Consider the following 14,637-nt stretch of genomic DNA (forward strand, 5'->3'; position numbering starts at 1 on the left):
TAAACACCATACATTTACTCTGTATTCTGTATTGTACAATTAAAAAAGGGTGTGCTTGGCCAATATAGTGAAAGACTGCAGCACTGAGCACATCTCTGGATTGGCGGGATGTGGTAAATGTGGTATTAAGTATAAAGTGCACTGTCAAAACTAAATGTATAAGTTCATAGACATATGCAAATACCAAATGTGTGTAAACAATTGATAAAAAAAGACAAAACAACTTGAAACAAACCAATGAAACAAAGTCTGAAAAACAAAAGTGCTGACATGCAATAAAATTATAAGTGCAAAACACCTCTAATAGGTAAGTTCAAAATGATGGTTATGTTAAGAACAACCATAATATCAAAAAATTGCGTGTGTAAAAATGGATCCATCTGTGAATCAACTGTTGGATCCAATGAAAATCTCCATCCAAAACAATACAGGAGTAAAGGTTCAGTGCAAACATATCTAAAAATACTTCATCACCAGTAAATAGATGGCAGCTTACCAGATCCAAAGATCCTAAAAAGGATCTACAGTATGTGCGCGTGTCTCTACAATGGGAAATCAGCTGTTAATGATCACTTGCTGGAACTCAGACTGAACACCGACCACCATTCCAACAGGATCCTTATGTGCGTGTGTCCCCACCAGGGTAATTCAGCTAGTTATGATCAGTCGCTGGTATTCGCATTAGACACCGGTGTGAAGTGCCCAAAAATAAGCTTGTTGGAGAGGTAGAAAAAAGCTCATAAAAAGTTGAATAAAAAGTTGCACTTACAAAAAATTTGGTAAAACAGCACAATAGTGTGAGCATGACGGCCTTCAGTTCGGTCTGTGCTCTAAAACGCCACACTGCTAGCTCCTTGGCTGACGCGTTTCTCCTGAATAGGCGTCAACTGAGCCTCTAATCCCAGTTGACCCCTATTCAGAGGAAACACGTCAGACAAGGAGCTAGCAGTGTGGCGTTTTAGAGCACAGACCGTACTGCAGGCGGTCATCCTCACACTATTGACCTATTTTATCTAATTTAGCAACTTTCATTAAACTTTTATCTCTTTAAAAAGTGAATGCACTATGAGCTTTTTTCTACCTCTCCAACGCGCTTATTTTTGAGCACTTCAAACCAGTGTCTAATGTGAATCCCAGCGACTGATCATAACTAGCTGAATTACCCTGGTGGGGACACACACACAAACTAGGATCCTGTTGGGATTTCTTCAGCAGCAGGGGGAGTCGGTGTTCAGCCTGAGTTCAAGCAAGTGATCATTAACAGCTGATTTCCCATTGTAGAGACATGCGCATATAGATCCTTTTAGGATCTTTGGATCTGGTAAGCTGCCATCTATTTACTGGTGATAAAGTATTTTTGGATATGTTTGCACTGATCCTTTACTCTTGTATTGTTTTGGATGGACAATTTCATTGGATCTAGCAGTTGATTCACAGATGGACTAATTTTTATACACACAATTTTTTTGTTATTAAGCTTGTTCTTAAAGCGGAGTTCCACACAAAAATGGAACTTCCGCTTTTCGGAACCCTCCCCCCCTCCGGTGTCACATTTGGCACCTTTCAGGGGGGAGGGGGGTGCAGATACCTGTCTAAGACAGGTATTTGCATCCACTTCCGGCATAGACTCCCACGGGAGTCTATGCCTCTTCCTGTCCCTCCGCGCTGTCTCCTGGGAAACACACAGGTCCCAGGAGATAGCGGGGACCAGTTACGATGCGCAGCGAGACTCGCGCATGCGCAGTAGGGAACCGCGAAGTGAAGCCGCAACGCTTCACTTCCTGATTCCCTCACCTAGGATGGCGGCGGCAGCTGCCGAGAATCGGGCGAGTTATCGGCGTCGGCTGCCGACATTGCTGGACCCTGGGACAGGTAAGTGGCCGTTTATTAAAAGTCAGCAGCTGCAGTATTTGTAGCTGCTGGCTTTTAATATTTTTTTTTTTAGGTGGATTTAGGTGTACTACCTCTTTAACATAACTATAATTTTGAACTTACCTATTATAGGGTGTACACACGGTCGGACTTTGTTCGGACATTCCGACAACAAAATTCTAGGATTTTTTCCGACGGATGTTGGCTCAAACTTGTCTTGCATACACACGGTCACACAAAGTTGTCGGAAAATCCGATCGTTCTGAACGCGGTGACATAAAACACGTACGTCGGGACTATAAACGGGGCAGTGGCCAATAGCTTTCATCTCTTTAATTATTCTGAGCATGTGTGGCACTTTGTCCGTCGGATTTGTGTACACACGATCGGAATTTCCGACAACGGATTTTGTTGTCGGAAAATTTTATCTCCTGCTCTCCAACTTTGTGTGTCGGAAAATCCGATGGAAAATGTCCGATGGAGCCCACACACGGTCGGAATTTCCGACAACACGCTCCGATCAGACATTTTCCATCGGAAAATCCGACCGAGTGTACGGGGCATTAGAGTTTTTTTTCACTCATAATTTTTTTTCATGTCAGCACTCTTGTTTTTCGGATTTTGTTTCATTGGTTTGTTTCAAGTTTTTTGTCATTTACTCTGCATTGATTGTAAAAACACAGAAGCCCTTGGAAGCTCCACTACGGTCATCCTTGCAGCCCTGATGAAGGGGCAATTTTTTTTTAAAGCCCAAAATGCATTGTCTCTTTGTAATGGGCTTGCAGTAAAGCAGATTATTTGCTGTTCACATCTCTTTGCAACTACTTCACAGTTCGTCCTTACTCTATTTGGTCACTAAGCAGTAAAGCAAGCAAAAGGCTAATGGCAGGCCTTATAATATGTGCCTTCAAAAACAAGCCATCAATGGTAGATCATATACTGTATGTCTCTACCAGAAAATGTCCTGAAAGGATGTCCATGTACACTACAGCCTCTAAAAAGCAAGTAACACAACTAATTCCCACATTGCACAATAGGATGTTATTTTCATTCCTGTGGGGAAAATAAAGCTTTCACTTTTCAAAATGGAAAGAATATTACAGGAATGTGTACAATTAGTTTGTAAGTGGGCAAAGGTCTGTCATTTTGTACCATCTGTCCATCCATAAAATGCAACTCAGTTCTTACCTGGGAGCGATCTGGGCAAGATTTGTACAGACCAAAGATCCCCAATCGCCACCCTGAGCATAGAACTCCCGGAATCCCAAACGCTGCATTAACTTATAGAAGATTCGAGCCACAGCCACTGAGTTACATCCTATCCAGAAATAGAAAACAACAAAATTTAAAGCACACACTTAAACATGCAAAAATATATATATTTATCCCCATGCTGTAAAAAAAAGAGTGCAAGGGAGGGCCGATAACACATTTTAGGAGTGGACACCGCAGCAGTCACTGGTTCCTCCCACTAACCTCCATGTCACTGCTGTATCAGCAAGGGGAACTTGTGAACGCTGCTGGGGACCAAAGAGAACTACTCCCACACTACTCATTAAGAAGTGGTAAGTGTATACCCTGCTTATTCATGGGAAAGCTTAGCATTGTAGGGGTTTCGTCAATAAAACTCAAATAAAAGACAAAATAGAAGGATTTTCTGACTTTAGTGCAGAGATTTCTGAAAATCTCTACTTAATTTCCTGGGTGCTGGTAGGCAGGTCAAATCTGCTGTCTCCACTGCAGGTGGCAGTGCAGAGGGAGAGGAGGTCATGAGGAACATGGTTCCTCTATGGTTTCCTGAAGCACTGGGGCAGGGAAACGATTTATGACTCTCACAGCCATCTTGGGTGTGGCAGAGTCTATTCAAGACCCTGGCCCCTGGGTTTGGCATGCATTTACGTGTGGGTAGTGAAGGGACAGGATACCCGTATGTTAGAGACAGTATTGGGTCAGTGAAAGGTTCCAGACGAGGAGGAAAAGCCTAGAGCTCGCAATCTTTTGGACACCTTACCATTTGGGTATGAGACAACCAGGGAGCATTCTACCCCTCAAGGCAGACGCTGTCAGTGAGTGCTCCCGGTTGGGTACTTTCCCACGAGGTTTGTTGTGAACTGCTTTTCCTTTACTACAATACAAATTCTAATCATTGCACCTGGACTGTGTGTGAGTTATTATCGCTGCAGAACGTTGTACTCACCCACATGCTGCTCTCTGAAAGTTGAAGAGAAACAATAGGGAAGTCGAACTGTACCTTGCTTATGCGATGCCTCAGAAAACCCATAGCCAGGGATGGATGGGCAGATGACTTCAAAAATATGCTCATCGCTGAGACCATGGCTGGCAGGATCAGTCAGAAGGGGGATTATCTTGTAGAATTCGTAGAAGGATCCAGGCCATCCATGGACCATAATAAGGGGCTTGGCTCTTCTACCAGCTGGGAGGTTTGTTGGCTTTGCGTGAAGAAAATGAATGTCCAGCCCTGGAGCAACAGAAAGCAATTTTACTGCTAAAGAAATACATCTAATTTGATTTTAAATTGGGCAGTTTTAAAAAATCATAGCGGTAGCCAAAATCAAAGAAGCCATTTTTAGTAATTGGCTTAAAATGTAAGCAGTTTTTTGTGTCGCTGTAAGTGCCAAGAGATGCTGCTCAAATGATCCACAACCGAAGGTGGTGCTGGCATCTAAAATACCCATCCCAGCAGCCTAACAAGGTATACTATATGGAGGCGCCGTACATCGTCAGCTCAATGTGTACCAAATAATGGAGATTGGCCTTAGCCTCAGCTCCTCCTGAGAGTACACCCCCTGATGCATTTCTTCCTGCCTCTGGGGCTTAGTCATATGATACACATTGAACTGACCAGGTGTGGTGCCTCCATATAATATACCTTGTTTGGCTTATAATGTAGTAATATATCTTTTTTTTTTTTAAAGCCCAACTCCAGCCAAAATTTTTGTTTTTGAGTTTTGGATAGAGTTAGGAAGAGTAATAAACTCTGTTTTATTATATAGATATTCCCCCATATCCTGTTCTATTGACACAACCAGAAGTGAGGGTAAACCTCCTAAACGGTGACACAGATGGAAATAAAAGAAGTATGGGAGCTGGAAAAAAAATAAACATTTATACTCACCTAGGTGGATGCAGCATTGGTCCGATCGTGCCTCTTTCCCCCCACTGACTCTAATGCCCCGTACACATGGTCAGATTTTCCGACGGAAAATGTTCGATGGGAGCTTGTTGTTGGAAATTCTGACCGTGTGTAGGCTCCATCGGACATTTTTCATCAGAATTTCCGTCACACAAAATTTGAGATCTGGATCTCAAATTTTCCGACAACAAAATCCGTTGTCGTAAATTCCGATCGTGTGTACACAATTCCGACGCACAAAGTTCCACGCATGCTCGGAATCAAGCAGAAGAGCCGCCATGGCTATTGAACTTCATTTTTCTCGGCTTGTCGTACGTGTTGTACGTCACTGCGTTCTTGACGTTCAGAATTTGGAAATTAAAAGTAAATAACAGGAGAGCCTGTAAAGCATGCAGGGAATCCAGGAAGTTGTGGAAAGAGGTGGCCAGCAGACAGGCAGCACTCACAACATGAAAAGTGTTTTTTCAAGTGAGAATATATAGCTTTGTCAATAATAACTATTGTTTGTAATGGTATTACAATACTGATGTTACAAAATGAAAGTGTTGTCATCATGAAAATGATGTCACTGCTACTTTTATGAATTTATTTCTGCATTAGTAAAGACATGTGGTGCACATAACGTGGATTTTTTCCTTTGTGGCTAATAAGGATTATATTTTCAGGAATATTTTTGGGCCCGGAGCTCACAGCTTGGAAAGTAGGTACTTTAACAGTTTCAAAACAGTCCTCACATTCCCTGCACTAGATCTCACAGCACTGATATCTCAGCACCAATCGCAAATGACTTGCTGTCATTGGCCCCTGATGCACCCTGGCACTTACAACTGGACAGCAATTAACCCCACGTCAGCTGGACTGTAAGGAATGTGCGTCTGGTCTATAACTGTTCACAAGGCGCCAGTATTTATCAGCTGCAATTCATAGAGCACACAAATACTGTTATACAAACATATGTGACATCCAAAACCAACAGTGAGTCTGAACTGTGAAATCACTCATATAAAATTTTTCAGCACCATAACATGACATTTCACCAAGGCGTCTGGGGGCCCCTGGAACACTGATGGGGGGAAAACAGCAAAGCAAGACTTTTCCAAGTATCGAAAGGCATACTTTATAATTAATTTAAAAGGTCAGTTCACCCAAAACAAGATGGACAGATATGGGTGGATGATAGTGTGTCAAGTTATTCTTTGGATTTTCATATCTGTGTGTTGTTAGGCTTCATGTACCCTAGCAGCTCCTAAACTTGAGTTTAGGAGCTTTTGGCGTTTTTTTGCCAAAACTCTTAAGCTCAGCTCCATAAATGCCTGTCAATGTACACATAGAGCTGCTGTGGTTAGGTGAGGTTCAACCTCCCTCTCCTGAACGCAGAAGAATTGCGTTCAGGATAGGAATGTTATGACCGCCGGCCAGGGGTAAACGCAAACCACAGCAAAACCGCAGCAAATGTAGGCAGGGTGTACATGAAGCCTTACGAAGTTAGGTCTCCACAACCGTGCTTCCTGGCTTGGTCTCCCATGTTGAAGACACCATCATATAAATAATTTGTCAAGCTTTGATAACTGTCTGTAGGGTGATTTCCCTTCACGTTATGTCTGAAACAAAACAGGAAGTGAGAGGAAATTTCTTCAAAGTGTGGAAAGTTTTAGAAGTTATCCTTGTAACAGATGTACAGTATATCTCAAAAGTGAATACACCCCTCACATTTTTGTAAATATTTTATTCTATCTTTTCATGTGACAACACTGAAGAAATGACACTTTTCTACAATGTAAAGTAGTGAGTGTACAGCTTGTATAACAGTGTAAATTTGCTGTCCCCTCAAAATAACTCAACACACAGCCATTAATGTCTAAACCACTGGCAGCAAAAGTGAGTACACCCCTATGTAAAAATGTCCAAATTGGGCCCAATTAGCCATTTTCCCTCCCTGGTGTCATGTGACTCGTTAGGCTCGATTCACACAGGGGCAACACGACTTCAACGCGACTTTGCAACGCGACTTCAACGCGACTTCAACGTGACTTCAACACGACTTGTGGATCCGACTTTGCCCTACGACATGTGTCCGACTTTCAATGAATGGGGATCCGACTTGGATCCCCGCCACTGTGTTTGGTATGAATCTTTAGGGGGAACTCTGCGCCAAATTTTAAATAAAAAACCGGCATGGGTTCCCCCTCCAGGAGCATACCAGGCCCTTGGGTCTGGTATGGACCTTGAGGGGAACCCCCTACGCCGAAAAAACGGCGTGGGGGGTCCCCCCCCAATCCATACCAGACCCTTATCCGAGCACGCAGCCCGGCCGGACAGGAATGGGAGTGGGGACGAGCGAGCGCCCCCCCCCCTCCTGAACCGTACCAGGCCGCATGCCCTCAACATGGGGGGTTGGTGCCTTGGGGGAGGGGGCGCGTTGCGGCCCCCCCCCCAAAGCACCTTGTCCCCATGTTGATGAGGACAAGGGCCTCTTCCCGACAACATTGGCCGTTGGTTGTCGGGGTCTGCGGGCGGAGGGCTTATCAGAATCCGGGAGCCCCCTTTAATAAGGGGGCCCCCAGATCCCGGCCCCCCACCCTATGTGAATGAGTATGGGGTACATCGTACCCCTACCCATTCACCTAGGGAAAAAGTGTCAATTTAAAAAAAAACACTACATAGATTTTTAAAGTATTTTATTAGACAGCTCTGGGGGTCTTCTTCCGACTTCGGGGGTCTCTCCGGTTCTTCTCCACGCTCTCCGGATCTTCCTCCGGGCTCCTCCGCTCTCTTCTGCCGCTCTTTTGCTAAAGCGGAGGAGCCCGGTCTTCCGTCTTCTGCCCTCTTCTCTTCTCCTGATGTTGACACGACGCTCTCTCCAGCTAGAATGCTCTCTGTGCGCTCTGCTCTGACTTATATAGGCGGTGACCCCGCCCCCTTATGCCGTCACAGTCCCTGGGCATGCTGGGACTATGACTGCATAAGGGGGCGTGGTCATTGGGTGATGACCACGCCCCCTAAAACGTCACAGTCCCAGCATGCCCAGGGACTGTGACGGCATAAGGGGGCGTGGTCACCGCCTATATAAGTCAGAGCGGAGTGCTCAGAGTGCATTCCAGCCCCAGAGAGCGTCGTGTCAACATCAGAAGAAGAGGGCAGAAGGCAGAAAATTGAAGACCGGGCTCCTTCGCTATAGCAAAAGAGCGGCAAAAGAGCAGAAAATAGCGGAGGAGCCCGGCAGAAGATCCAGAGAGCGCGGAGAAGAACCGGAGAGACCCCCGAAGAGAAGAAGGCAGCAGACCGGGCTCCTCCGCTATAGCAAAAGAGCAAAAAATAGCGGAGGAGCCCGGCAGAAGACCCGGAGAGCGCGGAGAAGAACCGGAGAGACCCCCGAAGTCGGAAGAAGACCCCCGGAGCTGTCTAATAAATTACTTTAAAAATCTGTGTAGTGTTTTTTTTTAAATTGACACTTTCCCTAGGTGAATGGGTAGGGGTTCGATGTACCCCATACTCATTCACATAGGGTGGGGGGCCGGGATCTGGGGGCCCTCTTATTAAAGGGGGCTCCCGGATTCCGATAAGCCCACAGACCCCGACAACCAACGGCCAGGGTTGTCGGGAAGAGGCCCTTGTCCTCATCAACATGGGGACAAGGTGCTTTGGAGTGGGGGGGCCGCAGCGCGCCCCCTCCCCCAAGGCACCAACCCCCCCATGTTGAGGGCATGCGGCCTGGTACGGTTCAGGATGGGGGGGCGCTCGCTCGTCCCCCACCCCCATTCCTGTCCGGCCGGGCTGCGCGCTCGGATAAGGGTCTGGTATGGATTGGGGGACCCCCCACGCCGTTTTTTCGGCGTAGGGGGTTCCCCTCAAGGTCCATACCAGACCCAAGGGCCTGGTATGCTCTTGGAGGGGGAACCCATGCAGTTCCCCTTCAAGATCATCTGAGCACAAGTCGCATGCCGAAGTCGGATCATGCGAGACGGCGATCCGACTTTGATCCGATTTCAATGATAGTCAATAGGCTGAAGTCGGATCAAAGTCGGATCAAAGTAGTACAGGGAGTACGCTCTGAAGTCGGAGCGACTTCAGTAGTGTATATTAAGACGCTCCCATTCACTTAAATGTGAATGTCTTTCTGGGGCGACTTCGGGCAACTTGAGGGCGTACAAGTCGGATCCCAAGTCGTCCCAGTGTGAACCGACCCTTAGTGTTACAAGGTCTCAGGTGTGAATGGGGAGCAGGTGTGTTAAATGTGGTGTTATCACTCTCACTCTCTCATACTGGTCACTGGAAGTTCAACATGGCCCCTCATGGCAAAGAACTCTCTATGGATCTGAAAAAAAGAATTGTTGCTCTACATAAAGATGGCCTAGGCTATAAGAAGATTGCCAAGACCCTGAAACTGAGCTGCAGCACGGTGGCCAAGACCATGCAGCGGTTTAACAGGACAGGTTCCACTCAGAACAGGCCTCGCCATGGTCGACCAAAGAAGTTGAGTGCACGTGCTCGACGTCATATCCAGAGGTTGTCCTTGGGAAATAGATGTATGAGTGCTGCCAGCATTGCTGCAGAGGTTAACTGGGTGGGTGTGTGTGTGTGTGTGTGTGTGGGGGGGGGGGGGTGTGTCAGCCTGTCAGTGCTCAGACCATATGCTGCACACTGCATCAAAATGTGTCTTCATGGCTGTCGTCCCAGAAGGAAGCCTCTTTAAAGATGATGCACAGGAAAGCCCGGAAACAGTTTGCTGAAAACAAGCAGACTAAGGACATGGTTTACTGGAACCATGTCCTGTGGTCTGATGAGACCAAGATAAACTTATTTAATTCAGATGGTGTCAAGCGTGTGTGGCGGCCAGGTGAGGAGTACAAAGACAAGTGTGTCTTGCCTACAGTCAAGCATGGTGGTGGGATTGTCATGGTCTGGTGCTGCAAGAGTGCTGCCGGCACTGGGGAGCAGTTCATTGAGGGAATCATGAATGCCAACATGTACTGTGACATACTGAAGCAAAGCATGGTCCCCTCCCTTCGAGGACTGGGCGGCAGGGCAGTATTCCAACATAACGACCCCAAACACACCTCCAAGATGACCACTGTCTTGCTAAAGAAGCTGAGGGTAAAGGTGATGGACTGGCCAAGCATGTCTCCAGACCTAAACCCTATTGAACATCTGTGGGGCATCCTCAAAACAGAAGGTGGAGGAGCGTAAGGTCTCTAACATCCACTAGCTCCGTGATGTCGCCATGGAGAAGTGGAAGAGGTTCCAGAGTGGTTCCAGAAGAGCTCTGACAGGGTCTTATGTGGCTTTAAAACTCCATTCACACCTGAGCATAGTGATTTACTGTTGTTTTTTGGGCATTTCTTTAAAGAATTATTGCATCTTTTTACAAGCATTTTTAAAGTATTTTAGAAGTGTATTACAAGCATTTTACAGCTTCAGGCATTTTTGTTTAGCCAATAGAAAGCACTAGGGGGAGGAGAGGGAGAGGAAACTAGGGGTGAAGAACTGCTGTTTGAAAATGGGGCCAAAAACGCTTGTAATCTGCCAAAAAGAAGCCTATGTACTTTTTTGAGCGACGGCGAGCCTTCCCAGCCAGAAGAATACAATGATTATGGCTAGTGGCTATAGCAGCCAGCAGTAATCACATGTAAAAAATCGGACAGGCTGGTTGTACCCAAGTCAATTGATGGATCGACTTGGGTACAATCAAGGATTGTATCTCAATCTATCCCATACATAGATAGAAATTTGCACGGTCCCTGCCAAACCAGCCAAATTTCGAACCATGAATGGCTGGCTTAAGTCATTGTAGGCTTTTGACCCTTTGGATGAAGTTACAGGTACCTTAAATTCTGAGCAGCCCACTGGCTGAAAGAAATAAATCTAACCATGTATACCCGGCTTTAGACTACAGTTATTTTCAAACACCCTGCACAACTGTAACAGGTACTGTACGTGGAGGTGATACAAGGAAAATGAAGACCCAAATCTGGCCATGGGGAAAACACAGGGCTCACCAAAATGGTGTCATCTGAAGTGGAGCTGAGAACTTGGAGGAGGGTAAGGGGGGGCTGTGGAGAGGAAACCTGTAAAGGGGGAATCAACAGTTAAAGGAGATATAAAGGCAGAAAGTTTTTTTTTATCTTAATACGTTCAATGCATTAGGATAAAAAGCCTTCTGTGTGCAGCAGCCCCCCTAATACTTACCAGAGGTCCCTCTCTGTCCAGCGATGTCGATGATCCGAGATTCTCCTTCCTGATTGTCTGAGACATAGCAGCGGCGCCATTGGCTCCCGCTGCTGTCAAAGTCAGCTAGCCAATCAGGGGAGAGGGGGCTCCGTGTCTGAATGGACACAGGGAGCTGTGACTCAGTTTGGGTACCCCCTGATTAGGAGGGAGGGGCCAGGATCACAGAAGAGGGACCCGAGAAGAGGAGGATCCGGGCTGTTCTGTGCAAATCCACTGCAACAAAGCAGGTAAGTATAACATGTTTATTATTTTTAGAGGAAAAAAAAACAAGAGTTTACAATCACATTGCTATTTATATGGCAGCCATGCTGGAACTTTTGATTTCACTGTTGGAGGAGGCCCTCTTTAACGTGAATCTCTCAGTGACCTACAAGTCAAAAGAATAAATCTATGAGCCCCAGGTGAGTGAATTTGCCTAGGCTGAGATGATATAACTCTGCTGCAGGCAGGAGGAAGCATTTCCTCAGTCTCCTCTCATCAGTAATAAGATTGCAACTTTGTAGCAAGTCAGGTGAGAGGCTGCAGCAGGGGACTGATCTGTGTCAGACATTTGTGAACTAAAGAACTGCAGGGGCACCAGTATTTACATGAGTGTGTCATCTCTGCACCAGCATCTCAGTCCAGGAAGTGGATGCTTACTCTGGTTATTGCCTGAACAAAGATGGCACCTTCCTTCTGGACAGAAAAGCAGATGAAGGCATTGTCTGGGAGAAGTACTGTGAGAAGTAATAAATACCCAGAAGTGTTACACTTAGATAATAATTAGAATGCTGCACCTAACATATAAATATAAAATATATCTGATAGGTCCACTTTAAGTGTGCAGGCAGCTGCCGTGTGACAAATATACACATCAAACAGAGATGACAGGAGAAGCGGCACATATTAAATGTAATTAAGTGTGATCTATTTTTATAAGTCCAGGCCATCTCTAATTCTGGCTGAATCATGTTTAATTAAATTCCTGCATATATCCCACATGTATTATCCCCCCTGGATGTACAACGAAAATCTAGAGCAAAAGTAACAAATGATAACGGCGAGACAAGAAAGATGATCCGATTACACTCATTAAATGTCCCGTGTCGCAGCCTATGGATAGCTTAAAGCATCATTTTGGACAAAAAATTATATTTAATATTTTGTTAGATATTATTAGGTTAAAGTAAAAATTATCAGTACAGAAATCTAAATTCTACACAAGTCATTGTGCAATTTAATTACCATATTTATCGGCGTATAACACGCACATTCATTTTACGAGGGAAGTTTCAGGAAAAAAAATTAAATTAAACTTAAATTTTAAACTTACATTTTAAATAAGGAACTGTGAAGCAAAATAATCAATCAATGCAGCCTGATCAATGCCCATCTGCAGCCTCACAAGTGCCATCAATGCGGCCTCATCAGTCCACATAAACGCAGCCTCACCATTGCCATCAATGCAGCAATACACCAGGATCTCCAGAACAAAAGAAAATAAATAATAATAATAATGCTATAGATAAAAATTCTATAAGCGTGTTTAAAACCTTGCATTTTTTAACAGTCTTACTACTGCACTATTGTAAAAAAAAAAAATAGTAGGCTTGTAAACAATGCTGCAGAAAACATGACAGCTTGATCACAAACATAATGCAGAGAGCCAATCAGTGTGGCTTTTGCCTTGTAATAGCTATGAACTAATCATAGCCGCAGATTGCATCTCTTCAGTAACTAACAACGCTGCTCTCACTGAAAAGCCAATGAAAGGGGGCACAGTGAGCATTGGGTTCACTGGCCAAGGCAGCATATTGAGGGGGCATACTTATCAATGTTATGGGCAAAATAACACCACTGACTACCAACAGTTATGGGGCACTCACCGCCGATTACCAACACTAAGACCCCTTTCACATTGGGGAACATTTTCAGCGTTAAAAATAGCACCTGTAAAGCGCCTCTGAAGCCACCCCAGTGTGAAAGCCCGAGTGCTTTCACAATGGGGCGGTGCACTTACAGGACCGGAAAAAAGCCCTGCAAGCAGCATATTTGGGGCAGTGCGGGAGCGCTATATACAGCGCTCCTACACAGCCCCTGCCCATTGAAATTAATGAGCAGCGCTGCCGAAGCACCTGCAAAGTGCTTCGGCAGCATCACAACACAGGCACTATTAACCCTATCTTCTGCCGCTAGCGAGGGTTAAAAGCGCCCCGCTATCAGCCGAAAAGTGCCGCCATAACAGCGGTAAAGCGCCCAGTGTGAAAGGGGTCTTAAGCGCACATACACCAATGACCACCAACATTTAAAGGGGCACTCACACTATGTCCAAGGGTATCTACATATTGGACTTATATATTAATGAACCTTTAGCTCTTAAAAGAGACGTATGACCAAAGCTTTTTTGGCCATTCTTCCCTTGTGGGTCATAGGAGTGCACTTACTTGTCCTCTCCTATGAACCAAATGTCACAAAGCTACTTCAAAATTATCTCCCACTCTCCCTGTTGAGTCTCATTTTATATAATTAAAAAGACAATAACAAGAGAAAGAACACAGGAAAACCTAAATCTGCAAAGTAGGCCAGGATACCCAAAACCTTACAAAAAATTGCCTTGCCAAAAAAATGTTACTGAAGCAAACCTCTAGGGTGATAAGATTACACCTTACAGATCGCTATTGTTGTTATCTGCAGCTTTGGTCTCAGACCTAATCACCATGTCTTACTTGGCTGCCTCTATCCCAGCAACATATGATGCTCTAAAAGTCAGGTCAATAATTAAATGGCACTTGTACATTTAGTGAGAAGTGCAGCTGCACACCTTCCCTAACTCCCAAACTTAAACTAACCTTGAATCCCCCACCCAGTTGCCCACTTACTTCAGACAGCCGTGACCTCCTCTGCTGATGTTAACCTACTTGGGGACAGGTGGGCATCTTCTTTAATATTGAACACACTCCTTTTATTCTCTTGGCAAGGTAAGGTTGAACGGACCTTTCAGATACATACACAGTGTTCTCAAGAATACTGGCAGTATCTGATTCCTTATTAAAAGGTATTTTAAAAGCAAATATTTTAAAATACAATTTAAAGTTCCTCTATGACAGTCTACACAGGTCTCCGATTCATTTACTATGTGGTGCACGAGCCTCATAAATAAAAAAAGATTTCCTTCACCTTCCCAGATTGACCCAAATCATCCTTCATTAGTGTCTCATGCGCTCCCCCTCGCAGACACTGCAGCCCACAGTGGGAGGGTTTCAGCAGCAAAGGCAGTCAAAGCTGTCATTCCAGAAAGTAGTGGGAAGGACTAGGTTGACCAGTTGTTGATTGACAAGCTACAGGCCTTTAATTCAACAACAACAATGCTAATCTTGCCAGTCCACTATGGTGCAAGCAGACAC

At 45.1% G+C, this 14,637-nt stretch overlaps 1 protein-coding gene across 2 annotated transcripts in view; it reads right to left on the reverse strand.

Moving 5' to 3' along the window:
- Nucleotides 1–14,637, reverse strand: part of EPHX1 (epoxide hydrolase 1) — a 104,312-nt gene that overhangs the window by 32,413 nt on the left and 57,262 nt on the right. For both annotated transcript variants that reach the window (XM_073628317.1, XM_073628318.1), the window contains 2 exons: nt 4,124–4,351; nt 3,061–3,190 (listed from right to left, as the gene is read on the reverse strand). In XM_073628317.1, the coding sequence (XP_073484418.1) occupies nt 3,061–3,190; nt 4,124–4,351 (358 nt within the window). The remainder of the gene's footprint in view (nt 1–3,060; nt 3,191–4,123; nt 4,352–14,637) is intronic.

This window comes from Aquarana catesbeiana, linkage group LG04 (assembly GCF_042186555.1).
Source record: "Aquarana catesbeiana isolate 2022-GZ linkage group LG04, ASM4218655v1, whole genome shotgun sequence".
NCBI lineage: Eukaryota > Metazoa > Chordata > Amphibia > Anura > Ranidae > Aquarana > Aquarana catesbeiana.